This window comes from Chlamydotis macqueenii, chromosome 16 (assembly GCF_036417535.1).
Source record: "Chlamydotis macqueenii isolate bChlMac1 chromosome 16, bChlMac1.mat, whole genome shotgun sequence".
Taxonomy (NCBI): Eukaryota; Metazoa; Chordata; class Aves; order Otidiformes; family Otididae; genus Chlamydotis; species Chlamydotis macqueenii.
Window position 1 is genome coordinate 13,226,640 of NC_141571.1, and position 27,876 is coordinate 13,254,515.

Sequence of the window (27,876 nt, forward strand, 5' to 3'; positions counted from 1 at the left end):
GTTACAATTGCAAAACTTATAAAATCTGGAAAAGAAAAATGACAGTGAACCAAAGGGTGAAGTGTAAATTCTTGATTTTCCACTCCGGCATTGCTTTACAAGTTGATTTGTTTTAAGAATTCATAATCCTAACCTTTTGAAGACACACATTTCTAAGTCTTTTAAGACTAGCTCTAATAAATCCACCAATGTTTATGACTCGAACAAAAGACACAGCACAATATAGGTTTGAACTGTTTATTTTACATCAGACGTTCCATCCTGGAGGTTCTTCAGTTAGAAATTCCTAGAGAAAATGAAACAAACATTGTTACAACTCAGTTTGCTTCAACAGCTCAGATAAATATTTTTGACCAACTGTGTAACCTTTCTATAAATACAGTGTATACATTTTCATCGTAAAAGCTGGATTTCTGTACGGAAGTTACGCCTGCAAGAGTCAGAGGATAAGATAAACATACGTACTTGGAAACAATTCCATCATTTTTTGCCAGACGCAGAATGGAGTCATCTGATTCACCCTTTAAAAAAACCAAGAAAGATTATTCTGAAGTGACCAAATAATTAAATAGATATTAAATAATAAAAGAGAGGCAGCTGCAGCATTTAATGCTGGTAGTGAAATGCACAATGCCTTCCACAGATCACTATGTTTTACATGCACAGATTTATGTTTTCAAAACAAGCTGTTAAATTCGTTGTCATCCTTTAGGATAATAAACAGTTTTAACTTGACAAAACATACACTTTCACTGACAAGATGTATTTCTTGCTAAGCAGACTTCTGACGAACTCTAAGAAGCTTCACATCATGTTTAACAAATTTACGTTATGGTAGCATCATCTCTAATAATCACAAACAACAGATGAAAGCCAGATATTGGCACATTCTTAAAAGAAAAAAATCCACTTGTATCCTTCAGTGATTTTTAAAAAAATAAACATACATAATTCTACAAACCAAAGGACTGGGAAAAAAAAACCAGAAGAAACTGATTCTTGCAAGTGAATTTGTCTTCACCCTGTCTTCATTATCCCCGCAAAAGCTCTTCCTCTAGAATGAGCTGACAGCACGTTGTGTTTTCCGAGCCAAATACAAATCTTACAAAATTACTGATCAATATTAAAAAACCCCACAGTGATTTTGCAGCTCAAGAAAATACTTACCATTCTACGAATTGCTCCACAAATGGCATATGTTTTGAACTGGCCATTTACTCTGCCCGTTACCTTGTCAACCTGTAATTACAAGCAAGTTACTCCAACCAGATTCTTACACAATTTTACTCTTACATCACACTTGCCAAGCACAAAAAGATAAAAATTACTTGTTAAATTCTGCAATTGTTTTTCCTGCAAACTACAAAAACCCAAGGCAAATACTGAAGTTAGAAAGACAACTCCAGAGTATCTTTTCACAACAAATTTATAGTTTATTACATAGTGCAACTATAAAATTTAATGGACCAGGCAGCGTAACAAGAACATTATAGAAAATGGTAGCTAAAAGAAGAAAATGCTTCAGTTCTGAAAGAACGGAAAAGTTTAATGTCAAGTTCACTTGTGGATTTTACTGCCTTTGCTATTTTTTTCACGTTTCTTTTAATTAAAGTCAGTATTATGGAAAATTGAAGTGAAGGCGGGAGAGGGACAGTCTTGTTACACAGGTTAAAAAACTCCAAGTTGAGAGAGATAAATTGCCTCACTTCCTCCAGTTGCTGAGAAATTTAGCAGGAAAAAAGACTAAACAATATAAGTCATGAAATTAAACAGTGTAGTGAACCCTGTTGTATCGGGTGGGTTTGTTTTTGAGTTCCGCTAAACTCTGATCCTTTGAAAAGAAGAAATAGGGATCACTGACGGGATGAAACACGGTGAACAAGAAAACTATTCACCCGAACATTTTCAGAAAATTGCAAAGAGAGCATTTTTTAAAGTTATTTTTTAAGTCAGACACATAACACAAGAGACTCAGTTGTTTAAAGATATGGGAATGTAGTCTTGCAGTCTCCCATTCAAGAAATCAAGCTACACAGCTCAGAAGCTACAGGAACATCATGTCCACAGAATTCCTGCAAGGTGAAGATCAGTAAACAAATAGGAAAAAAAAATAGGCACGCTAAACGGAGTTAAAATTAACCGGAGCCCATGTGCCTTAACTGGGATCCTGCAGGAGGCAAGGTCTACTGCAGTTTTCTCAGCATATATGTTAAGCTTGGTGGGATTCACAGTAACGCTACCTTGAGAACATGAAATTAAACTTGGACAAGAACAAATTCCTTATGTTACAGAAGAAAACTAACTGTACAATACCAAGTCAATACAAATAACCAGCATGCCTCGGGAAAAATTCTAAGCATGTAATACCCCAAGCACCGAGTTAATGAAATTATAACGCTGCACACAAAACACACGAGCCATCTCATTTGTCACCTACCAAGAGCAGCAGTGTCAAGTATTAATAGAAATGATTCAAGCAAAACACTAAAGATAGTGTTTTAGTTAAGCAAAGTAGAACAGAAACAGGGTTCTGCTCTGGAAACTGGATCTTTCTTAAAGTTTGGACAAACTAGAAAAAGCACAAAACATCAACAAGAATAAAAAATTAAAACCAGGGTGCACAAGGACAGACTGAAGAACAGTACTTTCTTACAAACAGGTGGAGGTAAAAGGGGTAAGAAAGCATTTCTTCTTTTTTGCTTCAGGACAACGAATTCCCTAATTTATTACTCTAAATGTCTGGCATTGGGAAGTTGTATTTAGTCAAACAGCTAAGCACTGCAACAGACAGCACAGAGCTTTATGAAATTCCCTCTACTGAATTTTCTCCAATAGGCTGAAAAATAATTCAGTAACATACTTGTATGTTTGAAAGCCCTCAAGCTCTACATGTATATGGTCTCCAGTGAATTCTCTGGACACCCATCAGAAATTGTTACATTCCTAAACTTCTATCAAAAGTTTAAAGGTGTAGTGCCCTCATCACATACTTCTACGAAACTCACCTCGGAAATATTTATCTGAATCGAAGCATGATCCTTAGCACCAATTATTCGGTTGCTAGCAGAGCTAAGGAACAAAATAAGACGATATTAAACAAAAGGAAGTGGACAACGACAGTGAAAAAACCTCAACTATTAAAGCAAAATCTACATGTAAATTATAGCTGCACAAGAAGTTTAGATAATAACAGTTTAAGCTTTCAGTGCTCAGAAAATCAAAACGCAGGTTTAACTACACTTCAAGGAGACTTGCACTTGGCAGCATCATGCCGAGTCACCAGCTATCCCTTCACTTTGTTTTTTATATGTTCAGCGCACAGAGCAGCAGAGGCCTTCAAAACACAGAGAATATCAAGTTTTTCTTTCCTAAAGAAATCAAGATAATCCACGAGAATGCAGTTTCTATACCTTTTTCATTGGGAGCCATTACAGCTGTCAAAAGACACTCAGGTTGCAAACTCTCAGAAATCAGAGATTGTAAAAACCATTTGATTTACACTTAATAAAATGGATACAAATGGTTGATACTTAGTGTGGTTTTTTTTTTTAATAAACACATTTACAAAAAGCTTTCCACTGTCTGTTTACTAGAATCTCAAAATTGTACTTAAGATGCGCTCTCAAGGCCACAAATGATTACTTGACAGGTTCACCGCGAGAGCCTGCAGCCCTGACCTGCCAGCATGTTACACACAGGCTCATTTACTTCTGAAACGAACCATAAGTGAGCTGTCACTGCCCCTGTAAGGCTGTCAGTCACGCGACAGAACATGCGCAATATTCTCTCTGCTTCATATATCTTACACAGGATATTTAAAAATACAGGAACAGAAAGAAAATTTGTGTTTGTTTTCCGCAGATGTTTGCCTGGGCTGCATCAAGAGAAGCGCGGCCAGCAGGTTGAGGGAGGTGATCCTCCCCCTCTACTCTGCCCTGGTCAGACCCCACCTGGAGTACTGTGTCCAGTTCTGGAGCCCCCAACACAAGAAGGACATGGACCAGGTGGAGAGGGTCCAGAGGAGGGCCACGAAGATGATGAGAGGGCTGAAGCACCTCTCTTATGAGGAGAGGCTGAGAGAGTTGGGGCTGTTCAGCCTGGAGAAGAGGAGGCTCCGGGGAGACCTGATAGTGGTCTTCCAGTACCTCAAGGGGGCTACAGGAAGGATGGGGAAAGGCTGTTCAGTAGGGCCTGTTGCAATAGGACGAGAGGTAATGGTTTTAAAATAGAGGGGGGTAGATTTAGATTGGAAATTAGGAGAAAATTTTTTACGATGCGAGTTACAGAACACTGGAACAGGTTGCCCAGAGAGGTGGTGGATGCCCCATCCCTGGAAATGTTCAAGGCCAGGCTGGATGAGGCTCTGAGCAACCTGACCTAGTCAGCGATGTCCCTGCTCCTTGCAGGGGGGTTGGACTGGATGGGCTTTGAAGGTCCCTTCCAACCCTAACCATTCTGTGATTCTATGACTCTATTGCAAACCCCCCTGCTCCTGCCCGGCCCGGCTCACTGCCGAGGGCCCAGCTGGCCGGGCCCGGCCATCCCCACCGGCACCCCCGCCGCTGGAGGGAACCGCTCACCATTTCCGCGGGACGTAGAGGTCCACAAACTCCCCGGCGTCGTTCTGCATCTCCTCTGGCTTGCCGCTGAGGCGCGGGCACCGAGCGGGAACACCTGGAAGGCGCGAGGCGGCGTTCACGGGCCGTCCCCGCCAGCCCGGCGGGGAGCGGGCCCGGCCCGGGGCACGCTGCCGCCGCCACCGCCCCCTCCCCCGGCCTCCTGGCAGCTCGGGAGCCGCGGGAAGAGCACCCCCCCGCCTCCCCCCCCGCCCCCTGCGCCCCGCCGTGCCTGCGCGGTGCGGGCCGGGCCGCCCCGGGCGCTCCCCCCCCCCCAGCAGCACCACGCTCCCGCTCCTACCTCGCGGACGCGGCGGCGGAAAGGAAGGGACGGCGGCGGAAGCGGAAACGCGTCACGAGGGAGGGGAGCGCTTCCGGCCTGGCGGCATGACGTCACCAGCGCGGCCGTTAAACCGTCGCGATGGCGCCGCCGTCCCCACGCCCTCTCCGGGAGAGGGGAACCGGCGCCGCCGCCGCCCCTCGGCCTTCGCCCCGCCGGCTGTAGAGGGGATCACGGGGCGGGGGGTGCCCTCCCCTCTGCGGCGGGGGTCCCAGGTCCGCCCGCACCGCCCCCCTCACCCCCCCGGCCCGCCGTTCGTTGAGTGGAGGCCGGGGCGCCACGAAGCCGAGGGGAACGGGCCGCCCGCAGAGCAGCCCCCGCGGCAGGTGAAAGAGCGTTCCGAGACCAGGCGTTGGGTTACAAAACACATATCAAAACCGTTTTTATTTCACAGCATCTTCATTTCACAAGTTCATAGAGGGGGGAAAAGGAAAAAAATAAAAGAACAAGCGACAACTCAGACTTTTAAATAATGGAGTAAGACAAAACCAAACCGATACTGTTTAGATAAAAACGTACAGCCTCCGTGCCGAGTCCACCCAGCAGAATTTCCACGGGACGCGGCGCCCGATCACGCCTCCGGTAAACCCTCCGCAAAGCAAGAGGAGCTGGGCTGTGAAAAGGTGAAGCCGGCAGAGCCATGAATTGCTGCTGGGTCCCGCCTTCGGTGCATTAATTGGGATGGTAGTAATAGTTCTTTGCCACATGGTGGCAGCTTTTAGGTGAAAAGATAAATATTTCCACACAGGACTGCAAGCTGCGCTCTACGAACAGAAAAATCAACGCACGTACATAGACAAGTCAGCGGCTCTCTGCAGAAGGCCCGTTTCTGCACAGATACTGCAACGGAGGTACCGACGTACGAGCCGCAGCCCGCGCCTCGGAACAGCATCGGCCCCAACGCCACGCTCTACCAGGGACACCGGCGCAGCGTTCGCATTGCCCTGTGCTCCAAACAGCTTGTGAGCTCAACACTGCGCATGCCCCAGCCAATGTTTTGAGTAACCTTTAGACAACATTCAGCATTCTGTCATTTAATGCTCCTTATCCTAATTTGTTCTTCTGAAAGAGAAAACAAAAGCTCGCTGGTTTATGACGTGAAACCAAAGATTCTGGGAGTGTAACTCCAGCCCAAATGCCCACTGCAACTAGACAAACTTCCACTGAATAATGACCGTAAAACGTTCCAATCTGAAGCGCGGTTTTTTTCCCTTAGATGGTGAGAAAGGAAGTTAATTTTGTTACAGAAAAGTCTATACACTAAACAAAGTTCCCAGAGAAAGACATTTTCTGATTTGATTCATTCTAACCGAAGTGGTTTACCCGTTCTGGAGATACTGTGTGAGAAATTTCTTTGCTCAGTTCTACCTCTGTCCTCTCCCCTAATGACTTTAGGAAGTGGTGGACCACTTCAGTTGTCTTCACCACTGATTGCTAATTTGTAGGCTCGTTATACACTAGGTGTTTAATACATCGCTATTTCTTGCATGCAGGGACAGTTATATTCAGTAGAAAGTTTAACTAGTCGGCAATTTTTAAAATCTTTTGGAAGATAACTGGCAAGCTTATTGTCTAACTTAGCAGCTACCATCTCGCTTGCGGAGACTGGAAAGTCCTTCTGTGTTAAAGAGAAGTCACAAGCACATTAAATTTTGCACAAATAACTTGACGCTACATACAGTTGAACACGGTTACGAAAGGTTTGACAGTCACTGTAATTGTTCTATATGAAAAATACATTGAGCCCTGCTGAAAGAGGAAGGGGCTCCGGTAAAACTTGCTGCAACTCTAACGAAGCCAAAATTAGCTTCAGACAAAACACGGCTGAAGCGCAAAGATTCAGCTTTGGTTTTGGCTACAACCAACATTTAATACAAGGAAGAGGAATTTACATTACTTTACATATTACACAGCAGGTCCCTTGCTTCACTCCGAGGTCTAGTATTTCATTTAGGAGTCAAACTTAAATCACAAATTTCTCAGTCGTAACAGCCACGCATCAGTTTTGTTCCTTGCAAATGAACACGGATACTTCTATCATAATATTGCTTCAGAAAACAAACCCAAGAGCCAATATCACAGAAGGTTCCACATATAATCCAGAGTTCATTCCCGACCTGGATATTTAAAAAATAAACGAAGGAGCAGCCAATGGTCAGGGAAGTTCTTTAACCTCTGCGAAAGCATCAGAGCGCTGCTGGGCACCAGCCGTTACGTGGCTGTTCAGACGTGCGACAAGTGCCAGTTGTATGAGGACAATCACAGTGATGCAACGCTTGGAAGAACACAGTAAAAAAGTGGCATTTCAGACACTGAGCATGCGCTGTTTCATTGGCTTAGTTTGGCAGCAGTAGCTCTACTGACTTCAGTATTTGCTCAGAGCACATAAGACCATATATAATACAGTCGTACTAAAAGGTGCTTATTTCAGGCTACGGAACACAAACAAATAAAATAAAAAATTATACATTTGACAGCAAATTGCTCTTAGTCAAGGAATAGTCTTCCATTGAAGAGTGAATCAGGATGGCAATCGCTTTGCTGCAGCTACCTTGTTAAACACGTCGTATTTCAGGACAGATTTTCAAACAATCTTTCCTTTTAAAATAAATGTCTATTCTTCAGGTATTAACAGTTAACTCAATTGGAACGGAGTACTTCAATCTTGCTACTTACAGACCTACAGTATAGTACGGACTAGATGCCCTGTGTATCGTTAGTGCAGATATACTGGAATTGTTTTCCTTATATGCAAGGCCAATGCAGGTAAAGAATAAATGGCTATACAAGTTCAGGATTCTCCACTAAATAACATAACTAACTTAAAAAGTACTGGTACCAGACCAGCCGGTTTTAGGCACATCTTTAAAAAAATAAAGTATGCATTTCATTAATGTAAAAATGTGAGAAGATTCTTAAAAACATCTGAACTTTATGGTGGACTGGAATGGAAGTGATGCTTCCTTTAGTTTCAAGGAATAAAATAAAGGCTTAAAAAACCCAACCAAACAAACAAAAAACCATAGTATTCTTCATAGGGAAGAACAGTTTTAGTAAAACCAAAAAGATAAATAAGGAAGAATAAGCAGCCATGACAGTTGACTGGTGAATATTTGTGCTTTAAATGTCCAAAAGAAAATAAAAGTTCAAAAACTCTTCTCGTACCATCCCCCAGACTTGGCATACATGTCCATCATGCACACCTCGACAGTTTAGTAACACTCTGCAGACTTCAAAACTAGCTGGAGCCACGGCAGGATGCGCACAGCCGCACGGAAAGGCCCACGGCAGCTTCCCCAGCAGCGCTCAGTGATGCCATCCCCAGCGCCAGCGGCCGTCAGCTGGAGCGCAGCTTTGGTTACGACTGTTGGGTGAGCCGTCTGTAATGAGGTAAAACTTGGTTTTCAGGAAGATAGAGAGCCAGTTCCAAAGCCACAAGGACGGTGAATTCAAAACCGATGAGATCTCTTCTGTTGAATCTGAATCTCTCTTCTAGTTTCTATGATAGTAAGAAAAGAAAATAAAATTAAAAAAAAAGAAAAAAGAGAGGGGGAGAAAGAATCAGTTAATCCACAGGATACCAACACACTGTTAGATTGAGTCAGCATAAAACAAGAGTCAGTGATGCATGGCCTCAGCTGTACCTACAAAATCAAAAGTGTTGCCTGGGATCAGACAAATAAACCAGCTTATCAGCTCAGCTGTGACACCCACACAACAGTTACGTATGTTTGCCTGAGAAACAGTACGTGCAAAAATAACCTCACTATGGGATCAGCAGGACATTTGACTGCACCAGCCAGGCAGTTTTAATGAACTAAAAAAAAAAAATAAATCAAGGAAGAGCCCTGATGAGACATAAAACAGTCTGAAAGAGCTGATCTTAAATGAAAGCATACACTGCTGAAAATCTTGACTTTAATCTTTATCTTGTTCTATGAGCTAAAGAGAAAGTTTTGTCAAGACCTGAAACAAGTCTCACAGTACTTACGTCTATAAGGTGTTTAACTTCGTGTTTCCTGAGATCACTGCTGATCTTGGCTGCGAGCAGAACGCAAGCACCAGCACACAGTTTGCGGTTCTGTTTGTTGAGTTTGCCTTGGAGGACAAGCTTCTCAAAGTAAACATACGCCATGGAGACAGTAACCGGCTCCAGATTGCACTCTTCACTCAAGTTCCGCATCTCTCTCTTTAAACTGGGGTTAGGAAAAAGAGACACCCTCTCAAACATGACAGCTTTTGTGACATGCTCTAGAAACGCTGCAGCAGGGGAACTGAGAAGAGCATACGGGCAAGGCTTGTATTTGGAAAACTGTAACAAGAATTATCCTAGACTGAAGAAGCCCAGCTGGCAGCAAGATGGAGCTGATGCACAAACTGATTTAACCTGGCTGACATCATCTGCTGTGGAAGAACAGTTCCACATCTGCCCATGAACACCAGGGGCTCAGCTGCCCCACTGACACACAGGCTGTTGCTGTCTGGGTCCCTCTGGGCTCCCAAACTGGTTTGTGATTCATATTGTAGAATATGAATCTACAGAATACCACATCAAAGCTGTGCGGATCACAGCAACTGCTGCATGGAGACCTGTCTACTGCGCGCCTCATGGAAGAATCAGGTCTGAGGGGGAAGGCAGACTGGTTTACACCCTTCCCACAACGGCTGGACATTCACTTTGGTATTCAGGCAGACTTTATGGTGGATGCCACTTCTTGTGGCTGCCATCCATGCTACACCTGCAAGATCTTGTGCAAGCACACTACTCGAAACAGCTACAAAGAGGAGCATGCAGGACGCTGGCAGAAGACGCTCTGCCTGAGCAAGCCTTCGACTCGGAGCTGAGAGTTACACATAGCCCTGGTGATTCAGCAGAATCGCGTTTAAGCTGGCTATTTCAGCAGGCCCTGATTACATTAACCGCTACGTAATACCAGCAAGATTACAGCTCTCAGAAGGCGCAACCGTGCACCTCGCTGATGAGTGGCCAGATGCATTTCCTGGAAGACGAGGAATTCTGTGTAGCATAGTCCTGCCTTCACGAAATGCTTTTCTCTACCCTGACTGCCCAGATTTAACACTCTTATTTTTTATCCCAGAATCTTGTTAGAGTCCAAAGTGATCAGTGAGTCTGGTAATTGAAAGGCGAAAATAGCCAGAGGGTCCAGAAAGACAATCCAGTTAGAGCGGGACTTCACTACAGCCAGACAATCAGGTTACAAGTATTTGTTTCAGGGGTAATGCTGCTTCACTGTTAATTGGCTATGAGCATTAATACACCACAGTTGGTGAAACAAAACCCTTGAACTACGAAAAGCAACTGTTACCCTTTCTGAGCATCCTAAACATTCCTGTACAGGGCTGTCATCCTACAGTCAGCTCAACTGGCAACAAGAGATTAGTGTTTAATCATATATACTATTAATAGATCGAGTGTTTGCTCCATACAAGTGGAAGATAAAAGCAGCCTTGTAGAGCGTAGAAGATATTCTCATGATTCAATGCTGTTTCTTACCTCCTAATTTTGCTCAGTGTCAACTTGATATGAGGAAACTTCTCTCTAAAGGTTTCATTCATATCCTTCTTAAGGTCCGAGGGTTTCACATATTCTATGACTGTAGTCTGAAACAGAAGAGGCAATCATTTATCGTGTGAACAGTACAGACAGCCAAACAAGCCTTCCAAAGACACTAATGCAAAGGCAAACCTGAAGTTTATTATTCACAATTTAACATTTCTGTAATGTCTTAAGTAACAGACAATGTTGCATCTCAATCACAGAGTCTTAAAAAACCCGTAAGCAAATGGTTAAAAGAAGCAACATGGAGATATAAATCATGCTGGTCCTCAAGAAGCTGAGTGTACAAACCCAACTATTTGTATTTTCCCTAATCAATTCTCAAAAAGCCACAACTTTTTCTTCCTAGAGGAAGTTCTTTATAGGAGGATCTTCCAGGCAGGCACTCACTCCTCTGTTCAGGTATGCCAGCCACTCACCATGTAGGAGGCGAAGATGAGAACACGTTTATGTTTTCCACAGGGCCACTGAGGATCATCCAGAAGATTTGGATCATACTCTGCAGCTTCTCCAGCTTCACTTCCTGAGGGAATGAGAAAAGCACAACACTAGGCTACAGGATACAGAGCTTTAAATTCCCCGATTCCTCTTTAAAAAGAGTTTTCAAATGGCAAACATTAAACATGTTGGCAGATCCCACAGTACAAGCAAACTGCAGCTACAGTCATCTGTTTGCATTTCATAAATGCACTGCTCAGGTATTAGAATTATTAAAAAACCCCACAAGCTCTTTCTTCAGCACGTGCCTGACGTGCCATTTTAAACTTAGTGCAAACTAGAGTTTGTCACCCACACATATGCACAGCAAACAACTCCACAAGACTGAATTATTTTGCCCATTCTCGTACCTAACAGACAGCAGAGTTGTCAGGTTTGCTCTTTTACAAGCAAAGGGATTGTTGTCACAAACTCTTTGGCTTACACATTGTTACGGTGCTAGGAAGCAAGGAGGACCACCTGTATCCATGCACACCAGACGTTTCTTGTTGAGTAATATAAAACTTTGCATTTCCAAGGAAATGGCTTCGCGCTCCCTGAATTGCATAAACAGAACCAGGCCAGATACACAGAGGATGTAAGGCACGCATGCAAGCCTCAGTCTTAAGGCTCATTGTTTGTTCTTCATTAAGGAGCCTGCTTTGCTAGGCTGTGCTAAAAACAGCACATCCTTCCTAATAATGCACTTCACCACTTGCAATTGTTTCAGACAAATATACTTCTTTTATGTTTTTCTGAGGTGTGCACAAGTAGTGACAAATCTGGCGGCTGTCCTTACCGATCTCTGTTCCTGCTGGTAGCGTTTTTGCTGTGACGGGTTTATATCTGGATCCAGGAAGACTCCGTGAAGCACTAGCTCGACAGGAGGGAACGGCGCTGTGGCTGTCAGCTTTGCGAACAACTAGGGCATTGGTCGGATACAAGAATTTTGCATAGGACACAACCTTAAAGAAGAGAAAGTTGTAACAGTTATAGGGGAAAATTATTAAAAAGCTTATTTCCAGACATCTAGGGTTTTCCAACTCAGAGTCCCCTGGAGCCTGTATTTGGGAGTGGAGACCTTGAAACTGTGGGACAGGAGGAAAGGGAAAAGTTGGATGAGGAATGCCTTGCTTCCACAGCTTCAGTATGGAAGTGTTGTAGAATATTTGGTGGGGTGGCAAGGAAAAGGTGAGAATCACATCAGTGATATTCTGGCAGTATATACATTTAACTATAGGAGTATAAATTTTGTCCATGTTTCTATCAAAACATCACTCACACGTTGCCTGAGATACCAGAATCAAATCTATTCTCCAGAAACGGAGGCAGAAGTGATCATGGGCTTCGACAGCCTCCTCAGAAGAAACTTCCACTGCTCTGAGAAGTTACACCCCTCATTTAATTTATGCAGTGCTTTGCCATCCATAACGTGATTTGTCCCAGCATGAAATGGTCCCAGGGTGAAAGGAACCAGCTTATTCACCTTCTGTCCCTGGCTCCAGTCAGTGACTTGGTCATTGGCGTTATAGATCAAGGAAAAAAAAAAAAAAAAAAGGAAAGGAAAGGAAAAAAAAATTCCTTACCTTGCCGTCAGCACCCAGCTCTACTCCTTCCAGTCCAAGCACCATCTCAGTGGAGACTGAAACTCCCCCAGAAGGATGTCGCTGCTTCTGGCCTTCCATTTTTAGATCACTAAGTGCAGATAAGAAAACGCACTATTGGAAAACGCAGCGTAAGCTCAGCTCCCTCTACAGTAAACAGCACCCACTGGCTACAGCCAGCACCACCAGGTCACAGCTCTGTGTGAGAACAGTGCAACCCCTCAATCCCATCTCCAGGAAAGCATTAATTTTTCAGTACTCTTTCCAAAAGGTAGAGATGTTCATTAAGTGAAGAATCAGCTTTCATACCATTTTAACTCAAATCTGTAACAATACACCTAGGAAATTTAAATTTCTTTTTAATATCATCTCTTTGCAGAAGACCATACAATTTGTTAACACACTAATACTCAAACACTGAACAGCAAACATGAGTTGTATTACTACTTTTCCAGGATTATAAACTTGCCTTTCAATTGTAATTTTCCAACCACTGCGCACACAAGCTCGAATTAAGAATCAAGGCTGCTTCAGTGATGGCAGCATGCAGCTTTGTCACCTGTATTCCAATGTGAAAAAGCAGCTTTCAGTTAAAGAACTGCAGTTAAAGAACGAGACAGTGCTCAGAACTGCTCTAAAATAGTTCCAGGGACCTTGCTGCTTTTCTATTGAGAGACTATTTTCCCATCAACTATTTTTACGGCAAGTGTATTTGCATACAATGCAATTCCCACCACTAAACATCCGTTTCCTCTGTCCATAAGTCATGTACAGGACAGAATTGACAACACAATTGTTTAGCCAAAAGCGGATTAGAATAAAATCTGTATTTTCTGTGGTGGACTTGTAGATCACAGACCTTCACAGAATCAACTTAGACTTCACAAGGGACTTAACAAAGCTGCAGGGAAATCCAGTTAGCACGTATTGTTTCTCATAAGTGATTATATTGACAGTTCTAAACAAAAATGTAGTACTAACACTAAAAGCAGTTTCAATCATTCTAAACTGTTCCTGGTTTTCTTAGACTGCAAATAGTGACATTCATGTCTCAGAGATGAAAAACAGAAGAGCACCTTAAACTTTTTTAGATGTAACTTTCCAGTGAAGGTGGCAGCATCCTTCCCTTATGCTCTGTGTGCTTTTTTTTCTGACACAAGTGTTTGTTGTACTAAAGACGGTTGATTTCTGACCACCTTAGGAGCATAGGAAATCTTGCACAGTAACAAATCACATCATCTGTTCAGAGTTGGTTTCGGGGATTTCACAGGACTGGAGTGCTTTGAAATGTGAATAATCACCTGAGGGTAAGTCTACCTTTTCCACCATTTTTCTCTTGGAGTTGAATGAACACTTTGACACTGTGGCAGTGTCTGATTTTACTGCTCTGACAGCAAGCTCTCGTCCTTACACAAAAATGGTGAGTGAAGTAAGTTCACCTGCTTCAAACCAGGAGATGTGCACCGACCACACTCATTTAAAAACATCTTTTGCAAACATCAGACCAGACATTTCACAAAGCAGTTAAACATGACTCACCTGATCCGTAAACTCTCCCCGTAAGGTAGGATAGAAAAAGCCACACACAGTGTTCGTTTAGCACAGATTAACACTATCCTGTAAGCAGATGGGAAGAGATCAGGACAAGAATTAAGATTCAGAAGTTACAAAGCAGCTTTTTATGGAACATGAACACACAACTCCTCTTAAATTGCTCCGTAAGTTACACAGATACTGCTATGGATTTCACATTTTCAGAAAGCAGCACAAGAGCAGAGGTTTCATTCTGACCCTGGAGGTCCCTAGAGCCAAGCTCTGTATCACAGCTCAGCGTTCAGTAACTGCCATCACCTTGGGAGCTCCTCAAGGAAATCCTAGTCTTTAAATATATATCTACATTTACATCATTTTTACATCAATCTTGTGAAAAGGTGTAGATAACATTTCACATTTAGATGAAGTCTCACACCTCTATTAGTAATAAATATGAAGACAGCCTCCCTTTTCTCTTCTGCCCAGCAACTACAAGCCAAGAATTTGGCTAAACCAAGCCATTCTCCTTAAATCCTTCTCAGCTCTAAGCTCTCTGTGTGCTAGAGATAAGGAGGGTGTTTGAAGAGAATGGTTTAACCTCCTCAGAGCAGGATGGCAGAACCATCAGAACATTGCTGCAGATGTAGCAGATATGAGCACCTACTGCCTTTGACAGATATACAAAACAAATAAGACCCCAAGGACATCACCTTATTCCCACCAACACTGCTAATTGCGTTGAACTAGAGTCTACGCCTGGGCACATCCTACTTCACCTGAGTACAGGAGGCACCTGACCTCCAGAAGTTACCTGCTGTTCTTCGTGTCATACTGCCTCATGTTTTTGATGAAGTGCATCTTCTTCAAACTTTTGTGTCTTGGAGACCCAGATATATGCTTGGTTCTGCAATTATATATAAAAAAAAAAACCCAAAACCTGTTAAGTGCTCTGAAAAAAAAAAAAAAGTTGTGCCAGTTGTATGATCAGATGGCAGCACTAGCATGCAGGACCTCAGATTTTGGCGTGGAAGAGGGTGGAGGGAGGAGAGGACTGCATGCAACAAGTTGAGATTAATGCTGCTTTTGAAAAAAGTACCTTCGTACACTGGCATATTCCACTATGTCTTCTAAAAAGTCTAGAGAGCAGCGCTGGGAGATAAAACGCCTTCTGTAAAATGTACAACACCACGGAGAGTGAACAGTATTAGTTCATGGCCTCTGAGTTTATGAACTGCAACAGATCTATGAGCTCTTAGGACAAATGGAAGAGTGCTTAACGAAGAGTTTCAAGTTCCTAAAAAGGCCAAGAACTTGTTTCCCCCTGTAGGACCCTTGAAATGCATTTTTATACCAACTTCATTAACAAGAGCATACACCATCTTCAACACATAAGAACATCTACCTGTAAGTTAATCACCTAAAAAGCTTCCAAACACTCATTAAAAATCTTACAAGAAACATCACAAAAAGCGCCCCTGTCATCAAGGCAAAGGAATAAGTCATTTTATATTAATTTATGGACAGACACAGGTATGATGACCGGACATCTGCACGTATTCTCCATTCAGAACACAGTCGTCTCCAGCTGTGGGAGTCGGCAGGCTTAGAGTCTATGACGGGAGCTCAATAAAATTGACGGATCTCTCCGGAAAACAATAGAGAGGGCTATTAGAGGAAGCAAAGAGTATTTGGTACCCATCTGAAATCCCAGAATGGAAGACGTAAGGAGAATAATAGTAGGAATCGTGTGAGTTAGTGTAACAGTAATAGGACATTACAGTTACGCGAAAAAATAGACTTTGCCAAAGTGAGATACATTACTATTGTCAAAGTCAAGTCATTCTTTGTTGGTAGAGATTTACAAATCAATTGTGAAACTATGCCTGCAATTTCCACAGGAACAATGCACTCGGATTCAACTGCCACCAGCAAAACACTGACACAACGACTATTGGATTCCATATTTTCTGCTTTTGTTTAAGCATACATTGTGCTAACATTTTTAGCACAAGCCAAATGCATTCAAGTCCAAGGTTTTCTTCCAAAGTGACACAGTAACTCAACTAATGGACAACACTGCCATGGAATCCAACTTCAAAGCAGCATACCAGAAAAGTTACAGGACGCTGGTTTGACAAGATCTACTTTTGGAAAAATGTCAAACTTCAGAAAAGAGGGTGGTTTGGGATTCTTCCTTGTACGTTGACATAAATGGTACCCAGAAGTGCTGATCTGCAGGCCAGCCTCTGCAATGAGGTCTCTGAAGTTATTGCTGTAGTTGGAGATACCAACGCTTATCCAGAGGATTTGCAAAAAGACACTTCAGTCTGAGTATTCCTGAAACGGGTTAGTTCCTCCTTCCTCACCATATGCTCAAGAGAAAAAATTCACCATTTTCTCTGTGTTCTCAAGTACAGAGAATGAATGCCAAACTAATGAACATTTTTCTCTTTCTCAAACTCTGCTTACGATCTCCTTAATAAAATACAGTTGCTGCCCTTTTCCAGTGAATTTGTAATAATTCATACTCCCATATAAAACTTTATTTTTTCCCCTAGAAGGAAATTGTTTTCAGGTTCTCAGCAGTGCTGCTCAGGCGTTCTTAAAAGAGAAAAAGACCACGACTCCACCAGGTAGGAGGATGAAAAATTACCACTCCTCTCTGTAAACCCAAGAGAGGTAAACCCTCCCACAGGACTAACACCTTCAGCATTGCTAGAGACTGCCTCCTACAAACCAACAGCTATTAAGGGTGCTACTGAAGAACATTCCTGGCACAGCTTCAACGTCCTTCATCAGCACTTCACTTTTAATTTTTTTTTTTTTTTTTTCAGTGAGAACTGCACAAGAAAGTTTAATACATTGACATACACATAGTTCTCCAGTCTACTTTGGCATCTAACTGGCAATAAAAAAACCCTTCATGAAATGTCGAGGCCAATCTCAAACCTCCTGGTACGGATGCAGTTGGTAACATCCAGAGTCTTCCTCCCCTCCCGGGGGAGACCCGGCTGGATGCAGACAGAACGACGCCATGTGCGGTCAGCAAAGGGAAAACACAGCTGATGCCAACCACAACAGGCATCAGTACAAAAAAAGGAGGCAAGATGCTTCGTAAGAGCGTATCTGGAAGTAAAACCTGCTGCAGTGATCCTGCCCCTCGACTCAAAACCACAGTGACTCATCCCCACTCTGCCAACAGGAAACGCCATTTTTAGCTACGTTTGTAAATAATATTTTCTGTCCTGAAATGAAGCTGTCACCTTGGAAGAATTCAAGATGCTAAGCAAGATACTCTCCTGCAAATCTTACACCAGGGGGTACACAAAGAGGTCTCACTAATCCAGTCAGAGCACCCAAAACGGTTCGCGTGCGGAAGCCAACGTTTCACAGCGACACAGCTTGCTCCCTTGCTGCCGTGCGGGAGAGAGCTGCTGGACTCCTCAATACAGAATCAGCACAAGTTATTTATTAGGTAGGGAAGTACATGGCAAAATGTAACACTTTTTGAGTTGTCTGCACTTATTTCATATATGTATATATATTTTTGCTTTAGTTTGAGCGCTCTTCCCATGCAGTCAATCCACACTCCACAGGCAGCACAGGATCGCTTCAGTGGCTGCTAGCGTCCACGGAAAAAAACGTCGAGTCACATATCCTGTGCTAAGCAGTTTCAACTACGGTGACACTTCTTGCTCATGGTCTGATCCACAGGAATTCGAAGGATTTTAAGCAGTTTACACAGAATGTTTGTTACCAAATGCAACCAAAATGCTACAACAGAAAATCAACATCCATACGTGCCCTGCAAGTTACCTTACGTGCAGCCCCACCAACGTGCTACCTCGCAACTAGAAACTGAGGTATCCAATATTAAAATGTTAACGAGTTCTGTGGAGCAGGCTGTAATTTCAACAGTATCCTCAGGAAAGCTCAAACATGCCTGTTCACCGACATCAGCTATTTCCCTGACAAGCTATAGAGGGTTTGCTTGTTTGTACATCCTTGGCCAGGAGGTCACTTCTGGGTGCTTCCCCAACTTATTTTAGGAGCCAATAAAGTAGGACCCTCCCAGAACCTCACCATTAAACCCAGCAACTGTGTTTACACAGCCAGCATCTCCGAGGGGACCCACCGAGAGAGAACACTTGCAGCGCATGCTCAGAGATAAGGGGCTATCAAGCAGAGGAATTCTGGATTACGCCTTAGCTTATCTCCATGTGCACACATGGGGACACACAACCCAACACCGCCACCAAACCCCTGATGAACTAAACACACACTTAAAAAAACCCTACAAAAACCCTTGTGTTCAGATAAAACCCCATCAAATTAAGTTCAGAGTTGCATTTTGACTCCCATCCTGGGAAGCAGTAGCCAGCCCATGCTTTTATCCTTCCTGATGGATTTCCCACCGAGGAAACCCGACTTCTGAGTGCTTCCAGCTTCAGAGCTTTCCTCTTCTGGCCTTGCCAGGGTCCCACTGAGCACTGGCAGAGAAACTCTCAGCAGAGGGTGAACAACAACGGACAAACAGCACTCAGATCCCCGGGCCCAGGGTTGACACGGCTCTTCAGTGTTCCCCACGGAAGAGGACACAGCTAAGAGCAATCTATGTATAGGACCGGTAATCCCTGCGTGTCCCGTCTTATGAACTGGCAGGAAAAAGCTGGTTAAGTCACAGCTCCAGATTAGAGAACACCGGCCTTTCCAATGCCTTGCCAAGAGTGTTTTCCCCCTCCCACCACGGGCTGGGCCACCTGTAGACAGCCAAGAGGACAAGGGTAAAGTCTGAGGGTAGTTGGAAATGTCTAAGATGGCCGTTCTTTAGCAGATACTATGGTTGAATGCAAGAGACTTACTAACCCTGTGCTACCAGACGTGGCTTCAGGCACACACGAGCCTCTTCCACGCCTGCTCCCGGGCCAGTGTCCCCGAAGGGTCAGCCCTTTGCGCCTGTGTCCCTGCTCAGCACCCCCAGGCTCTGCAACAGCCCTCGTGAACCTCATTTTAACTTCTAATATTGGTCTTCAAATTGCAGTGGCCAGTGATCCTACTGAAGCCACTGTGTGCAGCTGCTGTTTGGCCATTTTTAAGCTTTTTCTCTGTTTTGCCCTCCTGGTTCCTGCATTTCTGCTCCAGCAGATGGATGTACTGGCCAGTCTCGCTCCTTCCCAAAGGGTTACGTCAGAAGTTTCTAAAATCTTACTGGGATTCTCCTCCCATCCCAGTTAACCCCCACCTCTCACACAGACAGGTTTGCATTCAGCTGTTTTCACCAACGCAGCACCCTGATCTCGTCTTCTGCCCCAACTTCTCATCCTCGCCGCTTCCTGGATCACTTCCCTGTGACACAAGTGTTCAAAGATGCTGCAAAAGCCGGACAGTAACCTGACTTGGGACCTCCTCCAGCCAAAGGGAGCAGCAGGGTGGATTCGTGTCAGATGGAGCCGCATCCATCGCCCGTCTGCTGGGGGAAAGATGCCACGCTGCATGCACTCATGCAGGCACACAGCCCCCAGGCACCGGGCTAAAATTAGCAGCAGGGCTTATATCCTCTGGTGCTCTTTAGCCATACGTACCGCTAATAAATGAGTGGAACGGGGAAGGGGGGAGGCCATGGATTTGTAATTACTGTGTAAAATTAGGAAACCAAATCTATTAGCCCCTATTTCTCACTTGAAAGAGTTTATTTCAGTGTGGATGTCCCTTTGTAAGGGACCTTACATGCCTCAGTGTAACCACAGCTGGCAAGGGACCGAGTTATTAATGTAACAAGGACAAGAATAATTTACTGGTTTTTGGAAGCACTAGCTGAGTAACAACTGTCAAAGGTAATTTGCACAAGAAATCCAGATCCTGAATCCTGTTTACAATAGGAAGACATACCTGTTGGATCTGTTTTGCCAAGACATATTTTAAAGATTAAGCTGTATCGCTTTCCTTCCTTACAGGCGAGCCAGCCGCCAGATGTGAACTGTGCTTTGGTTTGACTAGGTAAAATACTTGCATCAAGGGATTAAGAAAACCAGTTCCAGTTTTTAATCTGACCTTTTTTTTTTTTCTTTTTTTTTTTTTGCAACTGCCATTACCGATACAGCCCAGGAGATGTTTACTGTTTTCAGAGCGTGCGGGTGTGAGCATCCCTATTCCCGTGCCCGTGCCTTACCACCTTGGCGCTTACATTAATGAGTTTCCTGCTCAGAAGCAGATTGAGTACAGCTCACCAGCAGCAACAAGTTCTCAGTAATTAAAGCCAAAAGGAGTCGGAGAGCACATTAACACTGAATCACAATCAGAACCACGTATTCGGTGAAACAAATGAGTTTAATGCAAAATCTACACTGTGAAGTGCCCAGCAGCGAGCAAGCTATGTTCATGGACAGATGGCTTCAGCTCTGATGTTCAGTGAGAAGCAGGGCAGAGAAGACACCCCGCAAAACCAATACTAAGCATACAGCTAAGTGCTCCTTCTTGACAAAGTCAGCTACTCGCTGTTTTACAGCACCACAAACGTGCAGTTTGGATAGCGGGCCACCATCCCAGGAGCTCGTTCTGACATTTGTTTAAGCATCAGGCTGCCAGAGAATAAATACAAGTCTCACAGCAGGGCTAGTGTAAGTTATTCCTCCAGTAATCTTCATTTTAAAGAGTAAACCCCAATTAGCCACATGAGCATGGAAAGTACTTTCATGCTTCAGAGCAGGGCCCTCCGTGAGACCTCGGGATGGGGGAAGAGGCCCAGTTCCTTCAACTTTGTGTTCTTATTCAAGGCTTGTTTGCAAAACCAGAGGGGCACCAGGAGCTTTCCTGCTGCTCCCAAACAGCCAGGAGAAAATCCTGCACCCCTCCAACACCAGTAAAGCCACACGCAAGGAAAAGAATGTGTCACACAGCCCACGGACGGGCAAGAAAGAACAGAAATGAAGCGTAATGTGAATGAAGGTGGAGGCAGAGTAAGTGGGAAGCTCACTTAGCCTGTGGAGTTTTAAATACTAACGAGGAAAGAAATTAGATACTCTGCACAGCAGCTGCTGCTTCACTGGTGATTCACAACCACATAGGATTAAGATCTAACGCTACTAGGAAACGAGCTTTGTGTTCATTGCGCTTCATAAATGACATTGTTTTGGTGCTAAGACTGTTTAGACAATCCGAGGATAAAATGATGCCTTCCAGTAAGCGTTACGAAAGACATCTGTTGCGCGAGAACCACCAAACCAGATGTCAGGGTTGCTGTGCCGAGCCCACTTCAAAGCCCATTCCCCAAATCCCTGCTGCTTCTCACGACTACATGTGCTGGGCAGGACACAACCAGTAACTGTATTTCTCCAAATTTCTACAGTTTCTGAAGGTGTTCCTAACTCACCAACCTGGTTCCCTCTGTGCTTTGCACTCTCCTTGCTAAGCACTGAACCGCTGACCAGAACAGGCAAGCAAAACGCAAAGTGTGTCCTTGATAACACTGTGGGCATTATGCTAGGAATAGTCACGCACTTCCCTGAGAGATGATGCTGTCATTTCGTCATGTGCCTTGCTAAAATGAGAGCCTTGGGCACAATGACACTCCCAAGTTAAAGAAAAAAAAAAAATAGAAAAAAAAAGAAAAAAGAAAAGATAGAAGCAGAAAGAAGAAAATTCCAAACAGGTGACTGGAGGAAACCCAGTCAAAGGAAGTTGAGAGATTTCTCCCAGTGTTTTTATGGGCACTTGGTTCTTCCCACCGCAACATCAGTCATCTCCTCCAACCCACAATCAAGAGGTTGTAGCCTCACCAAGGCAAAATTTCATGCTTAAATTGCAGTGACCACAACAGAGCAAGTGCAAATCTGTCCACGCTGTCAAGCAAGTAGCTTTGACCAGCAGCAGTTGGGTCCGTGCCATGGCTGGCTAGCAAATGAAATGGCTACCCAGCTCTGAGGTCGGTCTGCAGGCCAGGCTGAGCTCAAGCACCACCGTGCCAAGCGAGAGCTGGCAGGAGAGGAGCTCTCCTGGAGAAGGTGGCTGCACAGGGCCAGGGCCTTCAGAGCTTCCAGGATCTCGGGCGGCAGGGTCAGCTGGCAGCAAGGTTTTTGTTTGAAGGACTCAACATCTCACAAATCACAGGGCTCCCTCGCGAAACACTTCTGCTTCACTTGCACTGACGAGATGAGTTAAAGGTTCTTCATTTAACATCTTTTTCAGAGGCTGGACTATAATAATTTACAGTCAATTATACACACAAGAGCTATAAACCAAAGGTTAGGAGTTTAGAGCTCTGTGTTTGAAGAGCTAGCGTGACAGAGCGACTTTACCTGAGCACCCTCCATCTGCACCCACCTGCTTTATCAACAGTACCTTGTGCTCACTGAAGAATCCCAATTTCATTACATTTGTGTGCACGTCAGACTGTGCATTTTAAAATTCAAACTAGAGAGCCAGAAGACTTCAGAACAATCTTCAAAAGAAGGCTCAGAAGCATCTTCAAGCTCACTCAGCCTGACAGCCTCACAGCTTTAACTGGTTGACAGATGGAAAAAGGAGGAATACAGGACAGCTGAAGTTAGGTCTTTAAGATTTAATGTAACTAAAAACCACATGCTGTAGGAAATTAAAAAAAAAAAAAAAAAGAAAAGAATTTTCTGAGAGTCACTTCCCCTCCCTCCACCTTTTTTTTTTTCCCCCCCTAAACCAAACCAACCATACCCAAACCCAGAGCAGAAGAGCTCAGAACTACTCTTTAAAACTGAAAGCAAAGATCCTTCCCTCCCTGCCTCATCCCACAGCTTACAGTAAATTGCGGAAAACTGAGAACCACCACCAGTAACTTTCCTGAACTGGTCTGGTTCGGTCATGGTGCCAAGAGCACACAACAGCCCTGACGAAGAAGCTTCACCCACAGCAAGGCAAGATGGCTGTCCAGCTGGTTGGCAAAGCAGATTCAAGTTTTGGCAGCCCGTGTCTCTGTAATTTCCAAGAGAGACTTTGGGGTTAAGCAAAGTTATGGTAAGGGCCATCCCCTTTCCCGCAGCATCCCAAAACCCGCTGCCGGGGCTCCTGCGCAATCGCTTTGAAAAGCTACAGAATCCATCTGTGTGCAAAATCAACTGCAAGTACAGTAAACAGGCTCCTTCTGTCCAGAGATGACAGTTACTTTAAAAGCCTCTGGACTCCTTTAATCAAAGAGGTCAAAATAACCTTGGTGTTCGAAGTGTCTGGCACCAGAACCGTTCGCAGAACCAGAAATCTCGAGAACCCTTCACAGAGGCACACAAGGATGTGGATTTCCTGATCTCCAAGTTTCCTGCTAGGCATACAACTTACTACTTCTGATTAACATACCTGGCTGGGAACGTCAGATAATAAATACCACAGGCAGCTATACAAGTCACTTTCATCCATCTCAACAAAATCTGTTTATTAGCAGAGGGTTTGTTTTTTAAATATTTGTATTTCTTGAAGTGAAAACAGCAGCTAAGCTGACAGCAGGACAAAACAACACATTAACCATCACAAGCATAAAAGCCTGACCAAGCACTTCTGCCATTCCACCCAAGGAACCAATTTGATCACAACTATGTCAGCAATCCAGCATCCAATTAACACTTAAAAGCAGAGCTGGTCCAAAGCGCTGCCATTATCAACTGTCATCGAAACTCCCACCCTTAAAACCACCTATATTAGCTCAGTCATTTCTGATTTATCAGCAACCACGAACATTCAGTTCGGCGCCCTGACCACTGAACGTCAAGGGCATAAAGCACTGGCTGCAAACAGTTTTGTCTCTGTATTTATTCTTAGACAGAAAAATGCACCGAGTGTACAGCAAATCCAGCTGCTTTACATTGCGCTATACCGAAACCTCAGAAGCACTACAAGCACTGACATTCCGGGCTGTTGTTCCCATCCCAGCTTTCACAACCTGGCTCTTCTCAGGGCCCTCTGTTATCTGTGTCTCCCCAGAAAGCCCTGCCAGCTTCAGACCCAGCTGCACAAATTCATTACAAATCTGTGAATGCCGATTTGTTCGCCGCTTGCTGCCTCCCTTCACTGCTTTTTGTGAGGCTTGTTCTTTGAAAGAACAAAAGAACAGAGCAAGATGGAAAAGGAGAAGGGAGGAGGGATGGCAAACAGATTAAGCAAGCGGGTGTAACACAGAGCTGTAATTCAAGATCCCATAAACAGGAGATTCCTTAGGAAAACAAAAGTGGAAGGTTAAAGTCGTTAAGTTTATAAGGCACAGCCAGCAGCGCAATGAGACCAAGCGCCCAGATTGAACGGTGCCTCCGAGGGAGCGTGCACTGCCTAAGTTTCCATCCTAAAGGACCTGACAGCTACCGAGCAACTGTGGAACTCCACGTTCCATCAGCTGAGCAGATCACCGATGCCTTGGGTTCTGCCCAAGATTCTGCCTCTTCCTAATCAACAAGCACGACTTCGGCAGAGATGCCATCACAACCTGCCCTGAGCTCCGCCGGCCGCCCTCATCAGCTTCTTGCAACTTTGCAATCAAGTCAAACAAGATAAAGTTTTGTAATAAAAGTCTGCCCAATGAAACTGCCAGTTCTAAAGTGATCTCCATGAGCTGGGGCAAGCCCCGGCACGATGAAATCCCTGGGCACAGCATGGGACTGCAGTGGCACCGGTCACCGAACACGGACGGAGCGAATCTGGAGATCCTTCAGCCTGTGCTCCCGGTGCGTTTGAGGGAGGCTCCGCCAAGGGCGATTCAAAGCAGCTCTTGACAGTGACTAAAAAAGGACTCTGAGGAGAGCAGCTGCCTTAAGTGGGCACCAAAGATTAGACATCCAGAGTCGCAGAGTGGATTCTGCCTCTCCCTTCCCTCTGACGACTTCATACGCCTGTATATTTCCCCGATGCACACAGTTAACCTATCTAGAGTAGCAGCCTTACTGTACGGCAAAACAATACCCAGATTCCCACGTCCCAGTAAAGGGAAACTCACTTTGTGATTGTTTGCTGATTTCTAAATCTTATTTTGCAAACAACTCCCCTAACACAGAAGGGAAAGCAGCATGCCTTCCTGCAGGAAAGTGGTGGTTAAGTCCCCGAATCGCTCCTCGGGTATTCACAAGAGGAGATGCCGCCGTTCCACAGGGATGAGGGGATGCTCTGTCGCAGAGCAAACCACGGAACGGTCCAGCGAAAAACCACGTGCTCCAAGTCCCCCACCCTGCAAGCTGCAGGTGAAATCGTAATTACAGAGGGACAGTCCATCTAACCCACTCCATGCCCAGCGGACTGGGAGGAGATGCGTCAGGTCTAACGCATCCCAACAGGGAGCGTAAAACTGTCCTTTTGTCAGAAGATGTGTGTACCTCCATGTAAAGATGCAGGTCTTCTGCCTGATAGTTTCAGTGGATCTTCTCTGCTCACTCTTTTCTTTAAAGACAAAAAAATAGATGAAATCTCACTCCAAATCAGCCTCGTAAGCAGCGTACAAAATGATTAATGCAATACAATACACCCTTTCAGCCATCCCTGCCAAGCTGAAAAATCACGGTCTCTTTTGTCATTACTCAGACAGAAGCCCTTTCATTCCCTCCTTGCACTTCTCTCTACCTTTTATTTCTGATTCATCATTCTTTTCAGGTGGATTGATTAGAATTACTATAGTGGAACGTAACATCTAAAATCAGAGGCCAAGGAAAGAGGCAGGAAAGACATCAAATGAGAAGATCCTACGAATATTTTCTTGGCATGGGAAGGGGAAGGACTGTTTCATTTACACAAACTCCATCAGTCTAAAACTCCATATGCACAGGCACACCGAATGTCACACCCACAGAGCCAACTGTGCTTGTAAAGCTCTTGATGCAAAACTTGCCCTCAAGAGCTTGACCTACAATATTAAAGCAATGAAACGAACTGCACAGCACCTAGTGCGCTGGCTTTTGCGGACCAGGAGTGGTAGGAAGGAGCTGTGCCACAGCAACACCCTCACTTCAGGCTTTCCTGCACAATAAGACCAATACAAGACTGCAACCTGTGCACACAGGGCACCCATCTAGCAGGTCCAGCTTCAGTTTCTCCAAGAAGCAAGGAAAGAAAGGTCCCTTCCATTACAAGAAGGAAAGCAATGGGTGGCAACTGACAGTTCAGGAAGGAAAAAAAACAACTCAGGAGGGATGACACACAAGACGACTCCCACACCTCTCAAGCAGCTACTTCTCTTTAAATTCACTTGAACCTCCATGCAGCCGTTCCCTGGAGATACATGGGACACCTCTGCTGTGAGTTGCACACTGATGGGGATCACCCACCAACTGCATTAGCAAAGCTCCCCAGCCTTAAAGCACAGACATCATCTCTATTTCAGCTCGCTAACAAAGCTCTGGAAGCCGCTGAAAAGACCACGGAGACTTAAAGCCTTTGATATCGCTTTGCCTATCTGCGGGCTCACAGGGCCAGCTCACTTTACAAAGCTGTTTATGCAAGAAACAGCCTGAAAAAGAGTTCCTTCAGAGCTCAAATCCCCAAGATCTGAGCCTGCTTTCCAGGCGATTAGAAAACCAACACTTCCAGGCTGACAGAAGTCCCTTGGAAACGCAACGGTAATCCCGCTCCGGAGGCCAGGACATCCTCCCCTGCGGCGGACTCAAAGCTCCCAGCGTACAGGCGGTTATTAATGCTCAGTTACTGCACGGCTGAGCAGCAGAGGTTAGGAGCAGGCACTGCATCAGCAGCCGTGCCGTTGCGCGGAGGGAGTCCCACCTAGCAATGACTGCGCGGGCTTCATCTGGAGACAGAAAAATGAGAAAACCGGGCTGGGGAAAAGCAGGAGGCAGGGTTCAGGACACGGCAGAACTGCAGCCAGCGACTCAAAGTGGTGAAACAACCCTGCAACCCCCCCGCCCCCCCCCCCCAAACACACACATCGCCCCCAGCCACTCCCACAAGGTGGGGCACCCCCCGTACCGGTACCCGCACATCTCAGCGGCCGAGCTGCCCCCTCCCGCCCCCCCCACCCCCGGCAGAGGGGCTCCCTCCCGGGGGCGGGGCCGCCTCCCACGGCCGCTCATCCCCGGGGGCGGCCGTTTCCCATGCTCCCCCCCTCCCGGCCGGCCCAAGGCCCTGGGAAAGTCCGGCTCGTCCGGGAGCGGGGGGGGGTCCCGCCGCTTCCCACGCCCCGCGGGGTCAGGGTCGGGGGGGGGGGTGACGCGGGGCGGGTGCGGGCTGGCCCGGCTCGTCCCGTCCCCTCACTCACCTCTGCCGCTGCGCCTCCAGCGCGAAGCCTCCTCCCGCCGCGCTCTGCGTGGGGCTCAGCAACCCCGGGGCGCCCGGTTTGGCGGCCGCCAGCATCCCCGGCAGGGCGGGCGGCGCCGGGGGCGGCGGGCAGAGCGGGCCGCCCAGCAGCAGCTGCGGCAGGAAGATGCCCCCGCGGGGGGAAGGGTCCGCCTCCCCCTTGGCCCCGGCGAGGGGGGGGACGCCGGGCGGCAGCAGCAGGGCGGGCGGTTGGCAGGCGGGCGGCGGGGACAGCAGGCGGGGGGGCGCTCCGGTCGGTTCCGCCGCTTCCTCCCCCTCGCCCGGACCGGCGGGCGGCGGTTTCTCGGCGGGCGGGCAGGGCGGGCGGCCGTCCAAGGAGATGTTGTTGAGGAAGAAGAGGGCGGCCTGCCGCCGCCGGGAATCGCCCCGCTTCCGCGGCGCCGGCTGCTGCGGCGGCGGCGGCGGCGGGTGCTCGCGAGGCGAGCGGGGAGGCGGGGAGCCGCACGCCGTGGCCGCGGCCAT

At 45.8% G+C, this 27,876-nt stretch overlaps 2 protein-coding genes across 3 annotated transcripts; both read right to left on the bottom strand.

Moving 5' to 3' along the window:
* Positions 1-223: 223 nt before the first annotated feature.
* Positions 224-4,968, bottom strand: RPS21 (ribosomal protein S21). The gene is made up of 6 exons (XM_086760327.1): positions 4,918-4,968; positions 4,581-4,674; positions 3,006-3,069; positions 1,168-1,239; positions 466-521; positions 224-286 (listed from the first exon to the last, which is right to left on the bottom strand). Exons 2-6 carry the CDS (start codon positions 4,628-4,630, stop codon positions 277-279), a joined length of 252 nt encoding a protein of 83 aa, XP_086616453.1. The 5' UTR covers positions 4,631-4,674; positions 4,918-4,968; the 3' UTR covers positions 224-276.
* A 1,006-nt stretch (positions 4,969-5,974) lies between these two features.
* On the bottom strand, positions 5,975-27,876 carry CABLES2 (Cdk5 and Abl enzyme substrate 2). 2 transcript variants are annotated; one of them, XM_086760325.1, is made up of 10 exons: positions 27,356-27,876; positions 15,245-15,316; positions 14,960-15,052; positions 14,155-14,232; positions 12,598-12,706; positions 11,811-11,976; positions 10,954-11,057; positions 10,472-10,578; positions 8,948-9,152; positions 5,975-8,455 (listed from the first exon to the last, which is right to left on the bottom strand). In XM_086760325.1, the coding sequence occupies exons 1-10, from the start codon at positions 27,874-27,876 to the stop codon at positions 8,315-8,317; spliced, it is 1,596 nt and encodes a 531-aa protein (XP_086616451.1). In that variant the 3' UTR covers positions 5,975-8,314. The 2 variants fall into 2 exon arrangements, with proteins under 2 accessions (XP_086616451.1, XP_086616452.1); XM_086760326.1 differs by lacking the exon at positions 15,245-15,316.

Bases quoted from the DNA above. Each gene is read 5' to 3' on its own strand.
- RPS21 (XM_086760327.1), bottom strand. From the start codon at position 4,630: ATGCAGAACGACGCCGGGGAGTTTGTGGACCTCTACGTCCCGCGGAAA. The intron at 3,070-4,580 runs GTGAGCGGTTCC...TTTGTTCCTTAG, and splicing joins CTCTACGTCCCGCGGAAATG to CTCTGCTAGCAACCGAATAA. The intron at 1,240-3,005 runs GTGAGTTTCGTA...TTGTAATTACAG, and splicing joins TTCAGATAAATATTTCCGAG to GTTGACAAGGTAACGGGCAG.
- CABLES2 (XM_086760325.1), bottom strand. From the start codon at position 27,876: ATGGCCGCGGCCACGGCGTGCGGCTCCCCGCCTCCCCGCTCGCCTCGC. The intron at 11,977-12,597 runs GTAAGGAATTTT...CTCTTCTTTAAG, and splicing joins AGCTGGGTGCTGACGGCAAG to GTTGTGTCCTATGCAAAATT. The intron at 11,058-11,810 runs GTAAGGACAGCC...TCATTCCCTCAG, and splicing joins ACCAGCAGGAACAGAGATCG to GAAGTGAAGCTGGAGAAGCT.